This window comes from Coregonus clupeaformis, chromosome 26 (assembly GCF_020615455.1).
Source record: "Coregonus clupeaformis isolate EN_2021a chromosome 26, ASM2061545v1, whole genome shotgun sequence".
NCBI lineage: Eukaryota > Metazoa > Chordata > Actinopteri > Salmoniformes > Salmonidae > Coregonus > Coregonus clupeaformis.
The window spans coordinates 35696817-35722708 of record NC_059217.1 but is presented as its reverse complement, the minus strand read 5'-3'; the positions used below and the strand labels follow the sequence as shown (position 1 = coordinate 35722708).

Below are 25892 nucleotides of genomic sequence, written 5' to 3'. Positions count from 1 at the left end.
CCCAACAATGCAGAGAGATTTTTTTTTATATAATAGAAAGATAATAACAGGAGGAATAAATACACAATGAGTAACGATAACTTGGCTATATACACGGGGTACCAGTACTGAGTCAATGTGGGGGGGTACGAGGGAATTGAGGTAGATATGTACATATAGGTAGGGGTAAAGTGACTAGGCAATGGAATAGATAATAAGCAGTAGCAGCAGCCTATGTGATGAGTCAAAAGAGTTAGTGCAAAAGGGGACAATGCAGATAGTCCGGGTAGCTATTTGGTTAGCTATTTAGCAGTCTTATGGCTTGGGGTAGAAGCATTTCAGGGTCCTGTTGGTTCCAGACTTGGTGCATCGGTACCACTTGCCGTGCAGTAGCAGAGAGAACAGTCTATGACTTTGGTGGCTGGAGTATTTGACAATTTTTAGGGCCTTCCTCTGACACCCCCTTGTATAGAGGTCCTGGATGGCAGGGAACTCAGCCCCAGTGATGTACTGGGCCTTATGCACTACCCTCTGTAGCGCCTTGGGGTCAGATGCCAAGCAGTTGCCATACCAAGTGGTGATACAGCCAGTCAAGATGCTCTCAATGGTGCAGCTGTATAACTTTTTGAGGGTCTGAGGGCCCATGCCAAATCTTTTCAGCCTCCTGAGGGGGAAGAGGCGTTGTCGTGCCTTCGTCGCGACTGTGTTGGTGTGTGTAAGTAAGTAGCCTTGCCTTGTGCGAGCCGGAATGGCTCATAAGGAAGGAGCCTATCTCCTGTTTCTGTAGCGTGAGGCAGCTTGATGTAGTCCCGTGTAGCTCAGTTGGTAGAGCATGGCGCTTGCAACGCCAGGGTTGTGGGTTCGATTCCCTCGGGGGATCAGTATGAAAAAAAAATAATTATGCACTCACTAACTGTAAGTTGCTCTGGATAAGAGCGTCTGCTAAATGACTAAAATGTAAAATGTACAAGTACACCCCCTAGACAGGACGCTAGTCTATCACAGGGCCTTACCTCCGCTCTATCTCCGTAATGCTGAGTGCCAGGTCCCTTTTTTACAGTTTTTGGTATGTCTCGGCTAGGGATGGAACTCACAACCTTCCAATCTCAGGGCGGACACGCTCTGTGTTTATTCCTTAGCGATGTGGACACCGAAGAACTTGAAGCTCTCGACCCGCTCCACTATAGCCCCCCGTCGATGTGGATGGGGGCGTGCTCGGCCCTCTGTTTCCTGTTGTCCATGATCAGCTCCTTTGTCTTGCTGATGTTGAGGGAGAGGTTGTTGTCATGGCATCACGCTGCCAGGTCACTGATCTCTTCCCTATAGTCTGTCTCATCGTTGTCAGTGATCAGGAATGCACACACACACATTTGCTGGGTCATTGATCATGTCTTGATCAATACACTATCGTATCCCTGGGGTTCTCTCTATTACCTCTTCTGTTTATTTTACACCGTTTCCTTCCTTTCTCCACACCTTTACTCCTCTAGTTCGCTCAATCATACATTTTTCTCTAGCTACAGTACTTGCTACTCCCCCCACCCCGCCACTCCATTTTTCACAACTCTTTCACTCTCTCACCTACGAATATTCACCGCTTTTCTCTTTCATTCTCGTTCATTCTATTGTAAACTTTTGCAGAGTTTTCTTTCGTTCTCCCTCTCTCTCTAACTTTTCCATATGACCCGTCTTCACCACTGGTGCTGACTGGTTGCAAAGACACTGAGCCAGAGAGTGAGCCACACGGGAGCTTATTCCTCTCCCACACCCCCAAAAAGGCTCACTGTGGCTGGGGAAGGCAGTGAGCAAAGGCCCCTTGTTCTCTGGAGCTCTGGAGGTGTTCTGCTTTTAACAAGGCTTTCTTTTACAATGCCCCTCTCTGCTTTTAATAAAACACAGATCTGAGTTCATTAAGACCGGGCCTCAGCAGAGTGTGTGTGTGTGTGTGTGTGTCTATCTGTCTGTCTGACAGTAAAACTACTACTCTCTACGGCCTCACTTTGTCCTTAGGCTACGGGGTGTTTCAGTGTTGTTGAGAGAAGTTTGGTGTTGGCCCGTCTGCAGCTGTTAAGAAGTGAAAACATAACACACACACATACAGCAGACATGGGTTCAAATACTATTTGAAATCTTTCAAGTACTTTGAGCGTTTTCCTTTAGCCTCCCTGGAGTGTCAGGTGGGCAGGCTTTTACACTTTTCAGACTTTTCTATTTTCTCCGTTGTTACAGGCAAGCTCAATCGAGCACAGATTAAGTTTTTGAAATAATTTCAAATAGTATTTGAAACCAGGTGTGTCATACAGTGCCTCTCATTGCATTGTTAATGCTCTTAAACATGCTAAGTCATTTGAAAGAGCTAAGTAAACTTTGATTGCATTGAATAATGCCCTTGAGCACACATCAACTCCATCATCCCAGACACCATAGATCCACTCCAATTTGCATACCGCCCCAACAGATCCATGGATGACGCAATCTCAATTGCACTCAACACTGCCCTCACCCACCTAGATAAGAAGAATACCTATGTGAGAATGCTGTTCATTGACTACAGCTTAGCGTTCAACTTCATTGCCCCTCTAAGTTTGTCACCAAGCTTAGGACCCTGGGACTGAACACCTCCCTATGTAACTGGATCCTGGACTTCCTGACAGGCCAACCCCAGGTGGGAATTGTAGGCAACATCACCTCCGCCACACTGACCCTCAACATGGGAGCCCAACAGGGGTGTGTGCGTAGTCCCCTCCTGTATTCATGTTCACCCACGACAGCGTGGCCACGCACGTCTCTTACACCATCATCAAGTTTGCTGATGACACAACGGTGGTAGGCCTGATCACTGACGACAATGAGACAGCCTACAGGGAGGAGGTCAGTGACCTGGCAGTGGGGTGCCAGGACAACAACCTCTCCCTCAACATCAGTAAGACAAAGGAGCAGATCGTGGACTACAGGAAATGGGGGGGGGGAGAGCACGCCCCCATCCACATCGACGGGGCTGCAGTGGAGCGGGTCGAGAGCTTCAAGTTCCTCTGTGTCCAAATCACTAAGGACTTAAAATGATCCACACACATGCGTGCAGTTGTGAAGAAGGCGCGACAACGCCTCTTCACACTCAGGAGGCATGTGCCCTCAAATCCTCAAACAGTTCTACAGCTGTACCACTGAGAGCATCTTGACTGGCTGCATCACCGCTTGGTATGGCAACAGCACCGCCCTCAAGTCTGACACCCACAGGCTCCTGAACAGCTTCTGTCCTCAAGCCATAAGACTGCTAAATAGCTAACTAAATGTCTACACTGACTATCTGAGTTGACCTTCCTTGTATTTTAGAGGAAAAACACATCTACAGTATGCACACACACAAGACTCTACACACACACACGCGCACACACACACACACACACACACACACACACACACACACACACACACACACACACACACACACACACACACACACACACACACACACACACACACACACACACACACACTGACACTCCAACACACACACACACACTGACACACACACACACACTGACACTCGAACACACACACACACACACACACTGACACTCCAACCCACACACACACACACACTCTAACACTCCAACACACACTTAAGTTGCTCACACACACATAACATGTGTGTGGCGCAGCGGTCTAAGGCACTGCATCTCAGTGCTCGAGGCGTCTCTACAGACCCTGGTTCGATTCCAGGCTGTATCACAATCCGGCCATGATTGGGAGTCCCATAGGGCGGCGCACAATTGGCCCAGCGTTGTCCGGGGTAGGCCGTCATTGTAAATAAGAATTTGTTCTTAACTGACTAGCCTAGTTAAATAAAGGTTAAATATATACAGTGCTATGAAAAAGTATTTTCCCCCTTTCTAATTTTCTCCACTTTTGCATATTTGTGATACTGAATGTTATCAGATCTTCAACCAAAACCTAATATTAGATAAAGGGAACATAAGTGAACAAATAACACAACAATTACATATTTATTTCATTTATTTCATAAACAAAGTTATGCAACACCCAATTCCCCTGTGTAAAAAAGTAATTGCCCCCTTACACTCAATAACTGGTTGTGCCACCTTTAGCTGCAATGACTCCAACCAAATGCTTCCTGTAGTTGTTGATCAGTCTCTCACGTCGCTGTGGAGGAATTTTGGCCCACTCTTCCATGCAGAACTGCTTTAACTCAGTGACGTGTGGGTTTTCAAGCATGAACTGCTCGTTTCAAGTCCTGCCACAACATCTCAATTGGGATTAGGTCTGGACTTTGACTTGCTGCCTCAGGACCTGGACGACTTGCCTTAATAGAAGGAACCATGAATTCTGCTCTGTATCAGAGAATTTTACAGGAGAATGTCAGACCACCGTCTGTTAGCTGAAGCTGAAGCGCAGCTGGGTCATGCAGCAAGACAATGATCCAAAACACACAATCAAGTCTACATGAAAATTGCTAAAAAGCAACAAATTGGAAGTTTTGGAATGGCCTAGTCAAAGTCCAGACCTAATCCCAATTGAGATGTTGTGGCAGGACTTGAAACGAGCAGTTCATGCTTGAAAACCCACACGTCACTGAGTTAAAGCAGTTCTGCATGGAAGAGTGGGCCAAAATTCCTCCACAGCGACGTGAGAGACTGATCAACAACTACAGGAAGCATTTGGTTGGAGTCATTGCAGCTAAAGGTGGCACAACCAGTTATTGAGTGTAAGGGGGCAATTACTTTTTCACACAGGGGAATTGGGTGTTGCTTAACTTTGTTTATGAAATAAATGAAATATATATGTAATTGTTGTGTTATTTGTTCACTTATGTTCCCTTTATCTAATATTAGGTTTTGGTTGAAGATCTGATAACATTCAGTATCACAAATATGCAAAAGTAGAGAAAATTAGAAAGAGGGCAAATACTTTTTCATAGCACTGTATATATATTTTTAAATAACATGCACACACATTTATACTGACTCTATACACAAACACACACACACTCACATACAATCATCATATACGCTGCTGCTACTCTGTTGATCAAATATCCTGATGCCTAGTCACCTTACCCCTATACATATCTACCTCTATCACTCCAGTATCCCTGCACATTGTAACTATGGTATTGGAACTGACCCTGGAACTGACCCTGTATATAGCTTACTTACTTCTAATGTTCTTCTTATTTCTTATTTTTATTTCTCTGGTTTTTGTTCTACCTTGTTATTTTTAGTATTACATTGATATTGATTACTGCATTGTTGGGTTTAGAGCTTGTAAGAAAGGCATTACTGTCACGATCGTCTATGAAGTAGGACCAAAGCGCAGCGTTGGTAGCGAACATATTGACTTTAATGCAATACACGAGAATACAAAACAAAACACGATCATGAAGTCCTCAGTGACAACGACTGAACATAGAACAAAAACCCACAACCCCAAGGTGAACAATGACAGTTTAAATATGGCTCCCAATCAGAGATAACGAGCCGACAGCTGACACTCGTTACCACTGATTGGGAGTCACTGGACCAAACAATGAAACAACCAATAACAACCCAACTAATCCCCAAACACAACAAAAATGAACACACCCTGGCTCAATAATACAAAGTCCCGGAGCCAGAGCGTGACAGTACCCCCCTAAAGGCGCGCGGACTGCGACCGCGCCTCAAAGAACCCAAATAGGGGAGGGCTGGGTGGGTGTTGCTCCTCGGAGGCGGCTCCGGCTCTGGCTCCGGGCTTGACCACCATCCTACATCCATCCCCCGTAATGGCCCCGGTCCGATCCCACCCAGCTGGCTGGATCCGGACTGATGACGCGCACCCCCTAGCTTGGCGCGTGAGGCAGGGACGGACCGGACCTGGCTGACGATACGCATCCTCGGCTTGGTGCGTGGAGCGGAACGGACCTCCTCAGGCTGACGACTCGCCTCCCTGGCTTGGTGCGCGTAGCAGGAATAGGCTGAACCAGGTTGACGACTCGCCCCCTTGGTTTGGTGCGAGTAGCCGGAACGAGCTGACCCAGGTTGACGACTCGCACCCTTAGCCTGGTGCGAGTGGCAGGAACAGTCCGGGTTGGGCCGGCGACGCACACCGTAGTTTTGATGCGTGGAGCAGGAACCGGCCGGGCTGGGCTGGCGACGCACCCCTTTGGCTTGGTGCGTAGAGCAGGGACAGGCCGGGCTGGGCTGGCGACGCGCACCATTGGCTTGGTGCGGGGAGCAGGGACGGGCCGGACAGGGCTGACGAAACGCACCACAGACTTGGTGCGGGGAGCAGGAACAGGTCGAGCTGGCCTAGCGACGCACACCGTTGGCTTGGTGTGGGGAGCAGGCACGGGCCGGACAGGGCCAACGAAACGCACCACAGACTTGGTGCAGGGAGCAGGAACAGACCGAGTCGGGCTGGCGGCGCGCACCACAGGCTCCATGCGAGGAACAGGAACGGGCCGGACCGGACTGGTAACACACCCCAGTCCCCTTCGCCGTGCCTCCACACCTTCCTTCCCCTTCGTGACCAGTGGCCCCCTTAACCTGGCTGCCTTTTCTGCCAACCTACTGCACTCCTCTAACCCGTACTCCTGCTGCCCCGACGTCGTGAGCCCCCCCCTAAAAATTTTCTGGGGGTCTCTCCTCTCCGTGGACCAGGCCTCTATAGTCCTCTCCCAACCTTCTCTCTTCTGTCTCCACCACTCGTCATCCAACTCCTGGAAACGCTGCTTGGTCTCGTTGTGGTGGGTTTTTCTGTCACGGTCGTCATCTAAAAAGGACCAAGGCGCAGCGTTGCGAGCGAACATATTACTATTTATTTAAACGTTCACACGAACAAAACAATAAACAACGAAAACGTGACGTCTAATGGTACAACACGAAACCACACGAACAAAAACCCACAACCCCAAGGTGAACAATGACAGTTTAAATATGGCTCCCAATCAGAGATAACGAGCCGACAGCTGACACTCGTTACCACTGATTGGGAGTCACTGGACCAAACAATGAAACAACCAATAACAACCCAACTAATCCCCAAACACAACAAAAATGAACACACCCTGGCTCAATAATACAAAGTCCCGGAGCCAGAGCGTGACAATTACACTGTACTCGTGTATGTGACATTAAAACTTAAAACTTGGGTGTCTTGAACAGTGCTTAGGAAAAATCTATTACATTATTATTATTATTATTATTATTATTATTATTATTATTATTATTATTACCAGTTTCTAACAATAGTGACTGTAGTAGTGTAGTTTAGTATGAGATAACGAGTATAGGGTAAGTTACATTTATTGACTCTAACACAATGCATTTTATACAAGCAACGGCCCATACTTAGTTAATGAGTAACAGCATATTAGATCCATGAAAAGCACTATATAAAATCCATAATTATTAGAACAGTATTCTGATAATAGGAGTAGGAGTAGCCTATATATTATAATCTGAGGTCCAGCCGTTGACTACAATGCCTTGTATTATCACATCTTTGTACTCCCTGAGTAACATGCAGCCGAAACGCTGTTTTTAAACTTTGTTTCCATTGAACATGCCATACAAATAAAGGCATTTTAATTAATTATATGAAGAGTGGCTTGGTCCTCCTTTCTTTATGATGGCCTTGAAATATGGATTCACTGCAGAGCCTGGCTACTGTGCTGTTTCTGCTGTGTTGAAAGTGTTTTGGACGTAGCCCTTCTTTTACTCGTAGCCCCTGTCATCCCCTAAACGGGTTGAACATGGCCGATTTGGGCACTGATAAGTTCCTAAATTGGAACGCAGTGGCTGTACAGTAACATGCTATAAATGACGTCAGAGCTCAGGCTCTGCGCTTCACAGTGCTGTATGAGTTTTGACTGACAGCCGTTCTGAACTTGAGCACCACACGCGACAAGAAGTTTCCCCCATCCCTGCCGCTAAATGGGCAACTTTTGCAATGTTTTTGTTGTCTGAGTGAGGGGACATGCTGTAAATCAACAGAAGTCTATGTGTTCTGAAGGATGAGACGTTGAGGATTATAATAAATGCCGCTTTGATGTCATATAAGCAAACCAGACACCCATGAGTCCAAATGTGCACTTGACATTTCCATATTTGAAAACTCATGTCATTTACAGTATCAACGTTTATGATCGCTATGTTTGAGCCACAGTTACAAGATGACATGTGTTATACTCTGGGTTGTCCTGAACATAATGTTTGTCTATTTGTGAAGGAAATTAGCTGCGTAACACACACTTGAATGGACTCAGGTCTGTGTTCCAAACAAAATACTTGTGTTTTGTACTCGCTTCAGTTCCTCAACGGCACAGCTAGGATGCATTGAAATGACTTCGATATTAGATGTTGTGCGAGGTGTGTGGCCACTTGGAGACACCAGTTAGACCTCTCACTCAAACCCTTCTAATCGTTTTTTCTTATCTTGCACCTACTTCAACATTTCAATAAATATTCTTATTATGTTACTGAATGTATCCAGAATATTTTCAGATTTCGTTATTGACAAATGCTGTGAAAAGTACAATAAATATAAAATGCTAATCCATTTAGGCCAATTTCCACCAGTGTAAAGGGTTAAACACACTGGCAGCGCAGCTACACAAGAACAGACAGTCAGCTTCTACTTATCACCTCCAGACCTGCTTATTCTAGGCTACTGGGCCCAATGCTCTAAGGGACTCACCAAGGGCTACTGTTTGGGGTTCATACCCTGGGCTGTGTCCCAAATCGCACCCTATCACCTACATTTGGTACTACTTTGGAGAGAGAAAAAGAGTAGTGCACTACATAGGGAATAGGGTTCCATTTGGGACGCAGCCTTGGACTGTACTGTACCTCGGGGCCAGTGTTTCACAGCGGTTTCATCCAGATGACATCAACATGATCCTGTGTTAAATTCTGTACCGCCGTTCAGATCTATACTTCCCAGAAGTAAATTATTAAACAGAATAAAGATGATTAGAGGCATTTACTGTAAGTCCTTCATTCATAGCAATTTGGATGAATGGAAATTACCTAACTTTTCCCTTTTTATGAATGCAAAAGTACAACCACTTTAATAGAAGTTGTTGTTTTCCTTTCTCTGGGTGTAATGAGTGTTTGTCAGTCTTGTGTTTTATTGTGAGGGAGTGCCCAGTTCAAAGTGACACCGGTTTCCTCTCATGTGGTTTTAAATGTTCTGTAGAAACAGTAGGGAACTTCCAAGGGTTAAAGGAAAGCTTCCGAGAGCCTCCTGGTGAAAGATACGGTTACACACACACACACACACACACACACACACACACACACACACACACACACACACACACACACACACACACACACAACACACACGCGCTACACGCGCCACACACACACACACACACACATGCCACACGCACGCACACATTTCCTTCAGGGCCACAAAGGCAGGCCCAAACCACAGATGCCGGGTCAAGTTAACCAGCCTAATTAATGACTGCAAACCCACACACCTCCTCTTTTCATCCCTTCATTCTGTCCTCTCTCTGTTCTTCCCCTACCTCCTCTTGCTTTCATTTCCACTCACTTTTTTTTGTACTCCTCATCCCTCCCTTGTTCTTCACCTCCTCTTGGAAGAAATGTATCTGCTCCTCCTCTCCCCTTCGCGGTTGCTTTTTCTCATCTCTTGTTGTTCTCCATACTTGATCTTGATATTTTTTTTGTTGCTTATTTTTCTTCTCTCATCACAATCTTTTCAAAATGTTTTTTCTTCACCTCCTATTTTCTATTTTCTATTTTTCTATTTCTCATTCAGAATAGTTTTCTTCTCTTTCCGCCCTTAAACCTGACCTTGTCCATTCTACCCAGTAGCTAATGTCGTCGCTCCTTAACAATCAGAGGTAAAATTAAGTGCGCTCTCTTGTCAATAGTCAGTATAAGAATTGCTGCCATGAGGTGAAGTCTGCGCTGTTAGTCCACTAAAGCCACGTTAAGACCTAATGGTGCACACAAATGACCAATAGATACCACCTCTGCAACCAGTACTGGACACAATGGCTCGGAAAGCCGTTGGGCCAACTGTAATGTTGACACAAATTCAGCAACTATGGAAAATGGCAAGAATTACAGTGTAATGTTGCTGGCAATGCACACAGTGTGTTTGTGCTAGGGCAAAAACTAAAATGTGCGGCCCTTTGGGTCCTCGGGACCAGGATTGGGAAACACTGGTTTAGAGTATTATGATTTAAAAGCTGCTGATAATCTGTGGGTGGAAAGCAATACAAACAGTAGCTCTGCCTACCAAGCTAATCTAATCTAGCCCCAGAAAGCATACAAACAGTAGCTCTGCCTACCAAGCTAATCTAATCTAGCCCCAGAAAGCATACAAACAGTAGCTCTGCCTACCAAGCTAATCTAATCTAGCCCCAGAAAAATGCAGACGGACAGGAATATCTCTCTCTCTCTCACTCTCACTCTCACTCTCACTCTCACTCTCACACACACACACACACACACACACACACACACACACACGTTACTGCCCCCACCGCCCACCCCACCACACCCCACCCCACCCTTTACACAGTAGGACCATTAATACCGTGTGCACGTGTGTGTGTGCATGCGCTTGTGTGTGTGTCTGCGTATGTGTGTATCTGGTGGGCAGTTGGGGAAGGGGGCCCTATGTTTTCTTAGGGCTGGGGGAGAGCAGGCCAGTCCATTCATCCCTCTCCTAGCAGCTCTCTCCTCTAGAAGAAGGCCTGTGCTTTGTGTTTGGTGGAGGGGAGGCATTCCCAGAGGAACACAATGAATGGAGCATTCTGCCCCCCCCCCTCCACTTGGACACACAGACTTGTTTTTCTTCTCCCTTCATTCTTGCCCAGGTCTCTCGGTGGTGTCACAAGACGTGTGTCTGTGTCTGTGTCTGTGTCTGTGTCTGTGTCTGTGTGTGTGTGTGTCTGAGCCTCCCATGTTTGTGCAGTGAGAGTGAACATTATAGGACCTCCAGGAGCTTGCTTCCAATTGTTCAGTGGAATCTGATGGTGACTGTGTTCTTAGAAAAACACACACACACTCTCACACACACACACACACACACACACACACACACACACACACACACAGACGCACTCCTATGTAGAAATATGAGAGAGCATGTTTTGCCCTTTCCAAGCAATGGCAATCAAGAAAAAGTGGTCTGCAGTCTTTGAAAGAAGCATACCGTAAAACTTAAATTAAACGCTAAATCTCAAATAGCCGCCTGTCCCTTTTAATAGCGGGCAACAGCACACATTTAGGAAATAAACGCCTGTTTCAAATAAACGCTGTGTCTGAATGAATTGTTTACGAGGTTACCATGAGTTGTTTACGAGGTTTAATGTTTGATTTGTTACATTAAATAATTCTGTAATGACTCGAAAAAATTATGGCATGGCCAGTAAGAAGCTGCTAACAGCTGAGAACTGCTGCTAGCTAACTTGCAAGCACAAGAAGTCAACAACATCGGGAGGAGAGACCCCCAGAAATCAGCCAATTGCCCTCTAGTGGCGAAAGTAAGGACTGCCGAAAATGCACAGTCAAAGAAGATAATAATTATTCTGTCAAGGAAATGTGTGTAAATGATAACACATTAGTGCAGGAAATGAAGAAATTGATTAAAATTATGGAAGTGAATGCTGGAATTAAACAAATAACTATGCAAATGAGTAAAAGCTGTGTGCATTAAGGAAATAGACGCCTGGCTCAAATAGAAGCCTGTCTCTAATAATAATAAGCACCTGTTAAGTTCAGCAATTGAAGAAAATAAACGCCTGGGCTATTAATTTAAGTTTTACGGTACGCAAGGCTGGGATGTTTGTGTCTCCTGTCTGCTCTCCTCATTACCCATGCTCTTTGAGTCACACTCTAGAGACACCACTCATTTAACCAGTTGAACTGCACTCGCACATATTCCCCTCATAGTCTCAACTTCTACTGCTGTCTGACCAGACCACCATGTTACCTTCTTTTCCAGTGAATATTTAGTTAAATAGTTGAGATGAGATAATCAAAAAGTTCACTTATTATCCGATGACTAGATGAGAAGGAATGAGTAAACAAGTCAGGATAAGGAGAGAAAAAGAGATAGACAGGGAGAAACACAAATGAGTTGAGAGAGAGAGAGCGAGAGAGAGAGAGACTGAGAGAGAGAGAGAGACAGAGAGAGAGAGAGAGAGAGAGAGAGAGAGAGCGAGAGCGAGATACAGAGACAGAGAGAGAGAGAGAGAGAGAGAGAGAGCGCGAGAGAGCGAGAGAGCGACAGAGACAGAGACAGAGACAGAGAGAGCGAGAGCGAGAGAGACTGAGAGCGAGAGACAGAGACAGAGAGACAGAGACAGAGAGAGAGACAGACAGAGAGACAGACAGAGAGACAGGCAGAGAGACAGACAGAGAGAGAGAGAGAGAGAGACGGAGAGAGAGAGAGAGAGACGGAGAGAGAGACGGAGAGAGAGAGAGAGAGACACACACAGAGACAGAGAGAGAGACAGAGAGAGACACAGAGACAGAGAGAGAGAGAGAGAGAGAGAGAGACAGAGAGACAGAGAGACAGAGAGACAGAGCCAGAGAGGGAGAGAGAGACACACAGAGAGGGAGAGAGAGACAGACAGAGAGAGAGAACTCATTAACTCTGCATACTGTATGTACAGTACTAATAGATGACTCAAAGAAAAAACTTACCCAAGGCTTATCTTTGATACCATCTAGTTCAATACCAACCTCATTGCTTTAACTACTTAGCTGTTCAGATAAAGTAATACAAGCTTTGTTGAAACCACACACATACAACTGGTTGGTAGGTGGGTGTGTGCATGTGTGTCTACTCTCTTACCGCTCTCTCTCATCTCTCAGGAAGATATGAGCATGTGAATTGTGGCCGAATAGTAAAGCTATTTTGATGTGATGATAGTTAGTTCGTTCCACAGGATGTTCCACAGGATATAGATCACTGGTGTCAAACTAATTTTGCCCCTGGGTCTGCATTCGGTCATAGCTTTAATTTCAGTGATGTATTAGTGAGCTGGACACAGTCAACAGACGGTATAAATGTAGCTCCATTATCATTTCCACACAGTTTCCATTTGGTTTTAGTCTTTTTAAAGTATATTGAGTTTTTTTTTTAAACCATATGTTTGACACCCCTGATCTTCAGTCAGTCAGTCAGTCAGTCTCTCTCTCTCTCTCTCTCTCTCTCTCTCTCTCTCTCTCTCTCTCTCTCTCGCTCTCTCTCTCTCTCTCTCTCTCTCTCTCTCTCTCTCTCTCTCTCTCTCTCTCTCTCTCTCTCTCTCTCTCTCTCTCTCTCTCTCTCTCTCTCTCTCTCTCTCTCTCTCTCTCTCTCTCTCTCTCTCTCTCTCTCAATTCAATTTAAGGGCTTTATTGGCATGGGAAACGTGTGTTAACATTGCCAAAGCAAGTGAAGTAGATAGTAAACAAAAGTGAAATAAATATTAACAGTAAACATTACACTCAGAAGTTTCAAATGAATAAAGACATTTCAAATGTCATATTATGTATATATACAGTGTTGTAACAATGTGCAAATAGTTAAAGTACAAATGGGAAAATAAATAAACATAAATATGGGTTGTATTTACAATGGTGTTTGTTCTTCACTGGTTGCCCTTTTCTTGTGGCAACAGGTCACAAATCTTGCAGCTGTGATGGCACACTGTGGTTTTTCACCCAGTAGATAAGGGAGTTTATCAAAATTGGGTTTGTTTTCGAATTCTTTGTGGATCGCTGTAATCTGAGGGAAATATGTGTCTCTAATATGGTCATACATTTGGCAGGAGGTTAGGAAGTGCAGCTCTATTTCCACCTCATTTTGTGGGCAGTGTGCACATAGCCTGTCTTCTCTTGAGAGCCAGGTCTGCCTACGGCGGCCTTTCTCAATAGCAAGGCTATGCTCACTGAGTCTGTACATAGTCAAAGCTTTCCTTAAGTTTGGGTCAGTCACAGTGGTCAGGTATTCTGCCACTGTGTACTCTCTGTTTAGGGCCAAATAGCATTATAGTTTGCTCTGTTTTTTTGTTTGTTCTTTCCAATGTGTCAAGTAATTCTCTTTTTGTTTTCTCATGATTTGGTTGGGTCTAGTTGTGTTGTTGTTGTTGTTGTTGTCCTGGGGCTGTGTGGGGTCTGTTTGTGTTTGTGAACAGAGCCCCAGGACAAGCTTACTTAGGGGACTCTTCTCCAAGTTCATCTCTCTGTAGGTGATGGCTTTGTTATGGAAGGTTTGGGAATCGCTTCCTTTTAAGTGGTTATAGAATTTAACGGCTCTTTTCTGGATTTTGATAATTAGCGGGTATTGGCCTAATTCTGCTCTGCATGCATTATTTGGTGTTTTACGTTGTACACGGAGGATGTTTTTGCAGAATTCTGCATGCAGAGTCTCAATTTGGTGTTTGTCCCATTTTGTGAATTCTTGGTTGGTGAGCGGACCCCAGACCTCAGAACCATAAAGGGCAATGGGTTCTATAACTGATTCAAGTATTTTTAGCCAGATCCTAATTGGTATGTCAAATTTTATGTTCCTTTTGATGGCATAGAAGGCCCTTCTTGCCTTGTCTCTCAGATCGTTCACAGCTTTGTGGAAGTTACCTGTGGCGCTGATGTTTAGGCCGAGGTATGTATCGTTTTTTGTGTGCTCTAGGGCAATGGTGTCTAGATGGAATTTGTATTTGTGGTCCTGGCAACTGGACCTTTTTTGGAACACCATTATTTTTGTCTTACTGAGATTTACTGTCAGGGCCCAGGTCTGACAGAATCTGTGCAGAAGATCTAGGTGCTGCTGTAGGCCCTCCTTGGTTGGTGACAGAAGCACCAGATCGTCAGCAAACAGAAGACATTTGACTTCAGATTCTAGTAGGGTGAGGCCGGGTGCTGCAGACTGTTCTAGTGCCCTCGCCAATTCGTTGATATATATGTTGAAGAGGGTGGGGCTTAAACTGCATCCCTGTCTCACCCCACGGCCCTGTGGAAAGAAATGTGTGTGTTTTTTGCCAATTTTAACCGCACACTTGTTGTTTGTGTACATGGATTTTATAATGTCGTATGTTTTTCCCCCAACCCCACTTTCCATCAATTTGTATAGCAGACCCTCATGCCAAATTGAGTCAAAAGCTTTTTTGAAATCAACAAAGCATGAGAAGACTTTGCCTTTGTTTTGGTTTGTTTGTTTGTCAATTAGGGTATGCAGGGTGAATACGTGGTCTGTCGTATGGTAATTTGGTAAAAAGCCAATTTGACATTTGCTCAGTACATTGTTTTCACTGAGGAAATGAACTAGTCTGCTGTTAATGATAATGCAGAGGATTTTCCCAAGGTTGCTGTTGACGCATATCCCACGGTAGTTATTGGGGTCAAATTTGTCTCCACTTTTGTGGATTGGGGTGATCAGTCCTTGGTTCCATATATTGGGGAAGATGCCAGAGCTAAGGATGATGTTAAAGAGTTTAAGTATAGCTAATTGAAATTTGTGGTCTGTATATTTTATCATTTCATTGAGGATACCATCAACACCACAGGACTTTTTTTGTTCAGAAAACTTGGGGGGCCAAATAAAATCACGGGTCGCCAGTTGGGGAAACCTTCTATAGAGCATCTACAGATGGACTATCTAAATGAAGTGTTACATAAATACTCTAAGAATCAATCATTAGAAACAGAAGAACAAGAAGAAAATATAGAAATATAAATTTAGAAAATATTCATCAGAATAATTATAAGTATAACAACTATTAAACTCTCTCTGTCTCTCTCAGGTGCAGGGTCACATGCCTCTGATGATCCCAGTGTTTCCTCACGACCAGCGATCTCTGGCTGCTGCCGCCGCCGCTGCACAGCAGGGCTTCCTCTTCCCACACAACATGTCCTACAAACCAGGTACACACACTCGCAGACCCACACACACACACATTTATAGAAACACACATACACATCAAATATTTGAGTTACATGTGTTTAAGTCAAGATTTAAGTAATGATTTGGCTCTCAGTCTCCCTCTCTGCAGTATTTCACTCTCTCTCTCTCTCTCCTTTCTCTGTATCATGCTTTTCTTGCAGAAGCCTTCTTATCTATTGTTACTGTGCTGTGTCAGACAAGGTCCTGACAGGTTTTGACCCCACGTTCACTTCATACACAGCCCAGGATGTGAACCAAATGGCACCCTATTCCCTTTATAGTGCACTACTTTTGACCAGGGCCCATATACTGCCGTGAAAAATTAATTGCCCCCTTACACTCAATAACTGGTTGTGCCACCTTTAGCTGCAATGACTGCAACCAAATGCTTCCTGTAGTTGTTGATCAGCCTCTCACATACCTGTGGAGGAATTTTGGCCCACTCTTGCATGCAGAACTGCTTTAACTAACATTTATGGGTTTTCAAGCATGAACTGCCATTTCAAGTCCTGCCACAACATCTCAATTGGGATTAGATCTGGACTTTGACTAGACCATTCCAAAACTTCAAATGTGTTGCTTTTTAGACATTTTCATGTAGACTTGATTGTGTGTTTTGGATAATTGTCTTGCTGCATGACCCAGCTGCGCTTCAGCTTCAGCTCACAGACTGATGGCCTGACATTCTCCTGTAGAATTATCTGACACAGAGCAGAATTCATGGTTCCTTATATTAAGGCAAGTCGTCCAGGTCCTGAGGCAGCAAAGCATCCCCAAACCATCACACTACCACCATAACGCTTGACCGTTGGTATGAGGTTCTAGCTGTGGAATGCAGTGTTTGGTTTTCGGCAGGCATAATGGCATCCAATAGTCTAAAAAGTTGTCTCAAGTTTGCCAAAAAAGCACCTGGATAATCATCAAGACTCTTGGAAGAATGTTCAATGGACAGATGTATAACTTTTTGGATGACATGGGTCCCATTGTGCCTGGCGAAAACCAAACAATGCATTCCACAGTAAGAACGTCATACCAACGGTCAAGCATGGTGGTGGTGGTGTGATGGTTTGGGGATGCTTTGCTGCCTTTTAGGCTATATGTGCAGATAATCTAGTATAATGGTATTTTACCCAATATTTTGAATATAAAAGTACAATAATCACACTCTCAACAACCATCATTACCATATTTCCCAGCATGCTCTATTGGAATTTGTTTAATTGTTTCAATATGTGTTTTTGCATGCAAATTAATTGATTGATCTTATGGTACACAAAGGTAAATAACATTCATGTACATTTTTGCCACTTAAAAGGAACAAACAGCTTTGTCACTGTGGTGGTACCCTAAAAAGACACATTTGAACCTTTTCCAAAGGTATGCTTTTGTACCTGTACCATCTTGTCCCCTAAGGTACACTATTGGCTCTTTTAAGGTACGAACTGCAAGGGTACAATTATGTACCTATAACAGTGGAGGCTGCTGAGGGGAGGACGGCTCATAATAATGTCTGGAACGGCGCGAATAAAATGGCATCAAACACATGTTGTTGATACCTTTCCACCTATTCCACTCCAGCCATTACCACGTGCCCGTCCTCCCCAATTAAGGTGCCACCTCCTGTGACCTACAGTATAACTAAAGGTACAAAGGATAAACCTTACAGGGTACCACTAGAGTGACAAGCGTTTGTACCCCTTTAAAAAACAAATCTGAAGTGTAGGGCTCTGGTCAAAAGTAGTGCACTATAATAGGGAATAGGGTGCCGTTCATATTTTAGGACACAACAGTGTTGCAGTCATTCTTGTCTCCCCTTATCAAATGTGTCACATTGGGAATGTTGGAGGTTTCATATGGAGATATACTGCTGTCAAAATGTTGTAAATGAACGATTAGTGATTCACAAACAAATGATGTGTCGTAGAACTGAGTTTGTTTGTGAATCATTATTAATTAATTTACAACATTGTGACATAGTTTCAACCAAGAAATGTTAATATCCTTTATCATTTAGGGAACGATAGATTGGCAACAGCTAACGGTGGAATGTTGCTGTTTATGATGTGCTGAAAGCATGTCAGTTACACAGCACATCACATCTGCGACATGGAATTTCACTCTTTCACACGCACGCTCAGACACACACACACACACATACACACACACACACAGACACACACAGACACACACCACATACACACACACACACACCACAGACACACACACACACACCACAGACACACACACACACACACACCACAGACACACACCACAGACACACACACACACACACAGACACACACACACACAGACATACACCACAGACACACACAGACACACAGACACACACAGACACACAGACACACACCACAGACACACACACACACACACACACCACAGACTCCCTCTCTAGGCAGGATTCTAATCACCACCTGCTCTCTCTTTTCTCCTCCTCCTTTTCCACATTCCATTATTTTCCCATAGCACTCTGGTCAGAAGTAGTGCACTATGTAGAGAATAGGGTGCTGTTTGGAATGCTACTCTAGACACAGCACATGCATTCAGAACCTACTCAACAACATGCTAATTAATAGTTTATGGGGCTCAAAATAATAGATTCTAACATTTTTAGAATACAGTTATGAAACTAACAGCAAGGATACTTGTCTTTGAGCAAGAACATAAGATATCTATTTTTTTAAACGATAAAATACAGTAATAAAGTTATCCCTCCAAGAAGTATGGGCTGTGGTTATGGTTATATATTTATTTGCTTACAGTATTTTTATTTTAACAATGAGTTGGACATGGAAAGCCTTTTAGGACAAACAGTGGGGGTTCCGCAGAACATTCTGGCGCTAGGTTGTTAAAAGCCTGCTGGATTCATGAGTGCATCGCAATCAGGAATCTTACTGTTAGAAGTTAGAAGTCGTACTGCTCGGAGAGAGCAGTGGTGCGTCCACTCTACTGGGACCCATGAGTACAGACATGACACATTAGTAACCTTTGACAAACACTCACGCCACAATTTATTATAGGCCTGGACGGGCTCGTCGAGAGGCTAGTAGGCTAGGTGTTTTTGTGTGGAGGAAATAGACATGAGGAATGCATCGACCGTAACTTGTGGGTGAGCAAAACAGAGTGAGAGAGTGTGAGGGACAGAGCGAGAGAACCAGAGAGCGATAAACAGACAGAGAGAGTGGAACCAGAGAGCGATAAACAGACAGAGAGAGTGGAACCAGGGAGCGATAAACAGACAGAGAGAGTGGAACCAGAGTGCGATAAACAGACAGAGAGAGTGGAACCAGAGAGCGATAAACAGACAGAGAGAGTGGAACCAGAGAGTGAGACAGAAAGAGTAAGAGTGAGAAAACAAGTGTTGGGAGGGAGAAGGGGAGAGGGAGGGGGGCAGGTTTGCCCAGGTTTGCCCTCTCTCTCCTGATAGGTGATAACTACCCCATGCAGTTCATTATATGTTTTGTTGTCTCTCTCTCCTGATAGGTGATAACTACCCCATGCAGTTCATTCCATCCACAATGGCAGCTGCAGCCGCGTCAGGACTGAGCCAGCTACAACTACAGGTAGACCCATGTGCTACTTCAGTGAAACATTTCCCCTAGCTACACATCTAGGATCAGCTTCCCCTCCCCAATTCAAACCTAAAGCATTAGTATTGGAAATGCAAAACTGACCCAAGATTAGCATCTAGAGGCAACTTCATCCTACACCCCCATGTGCTGCTCCACAAAGGAAAGATACTGACATGCTAACAAGCATTTACAGTACCAGATTTAGGCCTACTAAGTATCTGTACCAGGTGCAAACTTGGAACCGGTTTGGTTTTTTATTTGTTTTTCCAGAGGGAATTACATCTTGAGGGTAGATCCCAATAAGCCAATCTTGTTATCAGAAACATGCTAGTCCAATAAGTCCTGCATGAGAGTTGTTAAACAGTCTAACCAGAAAAGACTAGCCCGGCATTAGTAACAGTGCTAACTGACCAAGCCGCCTATAGACTCCCATGTTTACCAAGCCTATTGTCTCTATACGCTAGATATTGAACCCACCACTTCCCTTATCTGAAACATGTCGGCTGAGTCAAACAAAGGCCAATGTGATAAATCACTTTGATATTCCAACCCACCAGCACAACACCTGGCCTAGGCAATTTATCATATTTTTATTGGTACTTGACACCTGTGGTTAGCGAATGGCACCTATAGATAATAGTTATCATTGAACATAGCTACCAAAAAAAAAAATGCCTCTACTCCAAAGGGCGTACCCGAATTTCACAACATGGTCGTCCACCCCTCCTCTACAGCATATAGGAAAATAACAGAACGTCTCAAATGGTTCTATTCATAGGTAAACAATATCGCTTTGCGGCGTCAATCATTATTTCTGGTATCGTTGCTGTCAGCTGTTAAACATAACAACTTTGCCTTAGGGTATTCAGGCTGTAATATGGCTTCCCCTAGCAGAGCTCTCATTAAACGTTATTGACCTAACAAAGCACTGTGTGGCGTAGTTGGGAAACGGAACCTGCTGTTCAGTTAGACAGAATATCTCCACGTATGCCTTTTGAAATGATCAAAGCATCCGTACCTCACAGTGGTGTTGATGTGTGTGTGCGTTTGTGAGGTAGAATGAAGAGGATGAATGAATCGCGAGATGTGTAATCATTCATATTGAAACATCTCAGCCATGGAGAGAAGGAGAACCTGAATGAAAGAGGAAGACGCTCATTACGCCGTTAGTTTAGAACCAAAAACAAAGGGAAAGGGATAATGAAGAGAGAGTTGGAGATTTAGAGACAGATAGGGTAAGCGGCAATGAAGGAAAGAGAAGGCTAGGAATGCTGGAAAAATTATACAAAATCATAATCTTAGTTTGTCATGACAAAAATGACTTCATAAGAGTTCAGTAGAATGACATACGTCTAACCTCATCTAAAGATTCAGCCTGTAGTGCCAATGTATGTAGAGGAGTTGCACTATTAGTAAGCCTTGTGGTCTGTGGGTGGCCATATGGGTTACATTTATAGTACTACAGTACACAATCTTTACTTCAGTTTGTCTTGACAAAAAGAACATAATCATGTAGTAAAGTAGTGATACATGTCTACATCAAAGCTATGCATGCATATCTCAATCAGCATCATGGTATCTCTCCTGGCCTTTTGCAGTATTATTAAGCATCTGGTCTGTGTGTGGCCGTTGGGGGTATGCTGTAGTGCTATAGAAGTTCTCCCTCTCTCAGGTCAGGCTCTGCTTCATATGTAGACAAGTCACAGTGAGGATACAGTGAGACACGGAGAGACATGGAGAGACACGGTGAGACACGGTGAGACACGGTGAGACACAGAGACATGGTGAGATACAGTGAGACACGGTGAGACAGGGAGGGACACAGAGGAACACGGAGAGACACGGAGAGACACAGAGACACGGTGAGACACAGAGACATGGTGAGACACGGAGAAACACGGTGAGACAGGGAGGGACACAGAGGAACACGGAGAGACACGGTGAGACACAGAGAGACACGGTGAGACACTGCACAAATGCTTCAGGTGTGAGATGATTTCCACACAAGATGAAGATAATGTGGAACTGGAAAATGGACAGGGATTTGTCTGCCCTAAATGCAACACCATCAAAGGGAAGAGATCCTCCGGCTGTTAGCTCGGCTGCGATTAAAGGAAACCTGATTTCTAAGTACACCGACCTTGCTGTAACCCAGGCAAACCCAATCTCAGTTTTAAATGGCTCCTATAGCAAAGCTGTTGATGAGTCAGGTGGCGTTGATCTGTCCCAATCCAACGGACAGATGTTAAGCTCAGCTCCGCCCATGGAAGACTGGACACTCGCAAGGCGTAAGAAATCGGGAGGCAGTCTGGCCACCCATCTGAGAAGATCTGACCCAGCTATCAAACAGCTTTGCCCCGCTTGAGACGAACCTACCAGCCCCGGGAGTCAGCACAGATCAAAGGGTATATACCACCAGCCAGCGGCCGCTCAGTGGCACCCTCCCCATGGCCATCACAGTTCAGCAGGTCGTTTCCCCATCGGATTCCATCACGACCATCATCATTGTGGGCAGCTCGATGGTGAGAGATTTTGGCCTGCCTACGGTCTGTGGACCGACCAAGGTCCACTGTCACCCAGGATCCCGTTTCCATGACATCAACTCTCTCTTGCGCACGGTTCTGGCAAACTACTCCAATATTGACACCATCGTCACTCACGTAGGTTTTAACGAGGACTCCATTTTTTGATTTAAGACCCTCGCTAGCACATGAAAGAGTAATTATCTCTGGCCCCCTCCCGTGCTACCGAAGGGATTCGGAACATTTCAGCTGACTCTTTGCCCTAAGTGAGTACCTGAAGAAACTTTGCAATGACAGAATGTCTCTTTTTGTGACAACTTTGATTTGCTGTGGGAGCAACAAGCACTTTTTAAAAGAGAAGGGATTCATCCTAACCACAGGAGTTCCAGGATTATTTCCAGCAACATTGCAAACTGTTCTAGAGACTGACGGACAGGGTCTGGTAGTGCTCCAGTTCTCCCTGTCAGAATAAGCAACAGAGGACTTGGAAATCATATAAACTCCTATAGAAATGGCACTACGGTTATTGTGAGTAACCTAATTTATGTTCCTTTAACTCCGCCTTCTAGTGAGTTTATACAAACTGTAATCTCCTACCATTCTGAAAGATTGGAGACTGTCAGAAAACGTGGTTGTAATGGTAATAATTTGGTTGTTAATCAATTGGTTACCTCTAGGCAGATGCCTCAGGGGCAGAGTGCCAGAGTGCCCCACACTCATTGAATATGGCACATTTAAATGTTAGTGCAATCACTAGTAAACCCTTTCTTGTGAATAAACTCATTACTGGACTACAGCTTTTCATACTCTATCAGAAAAGGGAAAAGGGGTGGGCGGACAGCCTCTATTTTTACTAATGCTCTCAGTTGTAAGAACATTTCATTTGGTGACTTTTGGTCTTTTGAGCATCATGCTATATTGTTTAAATGTCAGCCACCAGTGCTGGCCATAACCCTGTATAGGCCACCAAAGCACTGTCCCACTTTCTTTACTGATTTCTCTGAACTATTGTCTGTTGTCCTTCAGAACTATGATACAATCATTGTGTTGGGTGATTATAATATTCATGTTGACAAAGAGATTGACTCCAAGGCCATTGAATTTATGATTCTTTTGAGCTCTATGGACTTTATCCAACATGTTATTGGGCCCACCCATTATCGCGGCCATACTCTGGACCTGGTTATTACCAAGGGGCTTTCTATTGACATATCCTGTATTGTTGATGTTGCTTTATCTGATCACCACTGTGTATTTTTTACTACCTTGTTGCCCATAGCACAGGGTAATACTGAACACATTATTAAGAAACGCTATCTTACCTCTGAAGTTGCTACAGATTTTATTGAGTGTATGAACAATACTCCATCACCTATTCTGCCTTCCTCTTGTGATGATTTAGTTGAGAACTTTAATAGAAAATTAAGGGCAACCATTGTTGCCATAGCTCCAGTAAAGTTGAAAAAGGCCACATCCAAACGGAGAGCCCCTTGGATGAGTGAAGAAACTAATAAATTAAAGAGAAATTGAAGAAAGGCTAATCGAAAGTGGAGAAAGTCAAAGTTGCAGGGTCCATTATTATATTCTGAGAGAGCAACTTGGCATATATAACAAGGCAATTAGAAATGCCAGACAGGCTCATTTTTCTAACTTGATCACTAATTAGAGAGTGCTCTTCTCGAACATTGATGACCTGATAAATCCTACCACCTCAAACCTATGTGAACTTTCCTCCACATCTAAATGTGATGAGTTTGCAGCATATTTCAGAGATAAGATAAACATTAGGCTGGGTATCAGTCAAGCAAGACCTGATGAGAAGTTTGATGATATGTGCCCTAGCCTACCATGCAAAGTCACTATGGATTTATTTTCCCTGGTTGACACAGACATGCTCAGGAAAGTGATGTCACAACTGAAGCCTTCTACCTGCGTTCTCGATTCTATCCCCACCACCTTCTTCAAAACAGTTTTTAATTGCATATCTGAAGAAGTGCACACTATTGTTAATCATTCCCTGCAGTGGCACTTTCCCCACTGCACTAAAAACTGCTATGGTGAAACCCCTTCTGAAGAAAAGTAATCTAGATTCTTCAGCTCTTAGCAATTTTTGGCCAATCTCCAACCTTCTTCCATTCTTAAGCAAAATTCCGGAGAAATTGGTTTTCAAACAGCTAAATTATTTTTTAATAATCTTGTCCCTGACATCCTTGGAGAGCTCTGTGGTCTTGGCCATGGTGCAGAGTTTGGAATCTGATTGATTGATTGCTTCTGTGGACAGGTGTCTTTTATACAGGTAACAAGCTGAGATTAGGAGCACTCCCTTTAAGTGTGTGCTCCTAATCTCAGCTCGTTACTTGTATAAAAGACACCTGGGAGCCAGAAATCTTTCTGATTGAGAGGGGGTCAAATACTTATTTCCCTCATTAAAATGCAAATCAATTTATAACATTTTTGACATGCGTTTTTATGGATTTTGTTGTTGTTATTCTGTCTCTCACTGTTAAAATAAACCTACCATTAAAATGATAGACTGATCATTTCTTTGTCAGTGGGCAAACGTACAAAATCAGCAGGGGATCAAATACTTTTTTCCCTCACTGTATCACGTGGTGTTCCACAAGGTTCGATTTTGGGTCCGGTACTGTTCAATTTATATACTGTATGTTACCCCTTGGCAGCATTATCAGAAAGCACAGCATTGAATTTCACTGCTACGCAGACAATACACAACTTTACATTTCTGTGTCACCAGAGGATTTTAGCTCCATGGATAAATGATTAGACTGTATTAGTGATTTAAATACTTAGTTGGCTCACAACTAAATCTAAATCACGACAAGACCGAGGTACTTATTGTTGTATCCAAATAAATAATCTGGCCGCACGGGCAGTAAAGATAATTCACGGGCAATAAAAGTAAGTAAAAAACCTTGGTGTTATTTTAGATTCTGAACTCAATTTCGATTAACACATTAGGAATGTGACCAAAATAGCTTTTTACCACCTGAGGAACGTTGCCAAGGTGCGGCCATTTCTCTCTCACGCTGATACAGAGAGACTCATCCATTATTTTATTTCAATCAGGCTTGACTACTGTAATGCTCTCCTTTCTGGTCTACCCAAGAAAGCCATTGGTCAACTGCAAAACATACGGAATGCTGCAGCACGGGTACTGACCAAGACCAGACGGAGAGCACACATTACACCGGTTTTAAGGTCTCTGCACTGGCTGCCTGTGAGTTTTCCAATTAATTTTAAGATTCTTCTATTCGTTTTTAAATCAATCCACGATTGTGCACCCCAATACATGTCAGACATTCTTTTGAGATATTTACCCAGTAGGTCCCTCAGGTCTGTCACGATCGTCATTTGAAGAAATGGGCCAATGCGCAGCGTGGAATGCGAACATCTTTTATTTATATATCACCACACGAACAAAAACAACAAAACGATACGTGAAGTCCTTCGGTACATAAACAAACCAACACGGAACAAGATACCACACCACACACATGCCAAACGACTACCTAAGTATGGTTCCCAATCAGAGACAACAAGCAACAGCTGATTCACGTTGCCACTGATTGAGAACCACCCCGGCCAACATAGAAACACATCAACTAGATCCTGAACATAGAAACACAAAACATAGACTCTACACACCCTGGCTCAACATAACAGAGTCCCCAGAGCCAGGGCGTGACAGTACCCCCCTCCCAAAGGCGCGGACTGCGACCGCGCCAAACATAAACCAAACAGGGGAGGGCCGGGTGGGCATTCCTCCTCGGAGGCGGATCCGGCTCCGGGCTTGACCACCACCCTCTAACAACCCCCCCGTAGTGCCCCTGGTCTGGTCTGGCCCCGCTGGCTGGAGCTGGACTGGACA

General features: G+C 44.2%; 1 protein-coding gene across 4 annotated transcripts in view; it reads left to right on the top strand.

Annotated features, from left to right (window-relative positions):
- The window catches only part of LOC121540719 (transcription factor SOX-6), a 164448-nt gene that overhangs the window by 94424 nt on the left and 44132 nt on the right, over nt 1-25892 (top strand). For all 4 annotated transcript variants that reach the window (XM_041849764.2, XM_041849766.2, XM_041849765.2 and 1 more), the window contains 2 exons: nt 15752-15872; nt 19393-19472. In XM_041849764.2, the coding sequence (XP_041705698.1) occupies nt 15752-15872; nt 19393-19472 (201 nt within the window). The remainder of the gene's footprint in view (nt 1-15751; nt 15873-19392; nt 19473-25892) is intronic.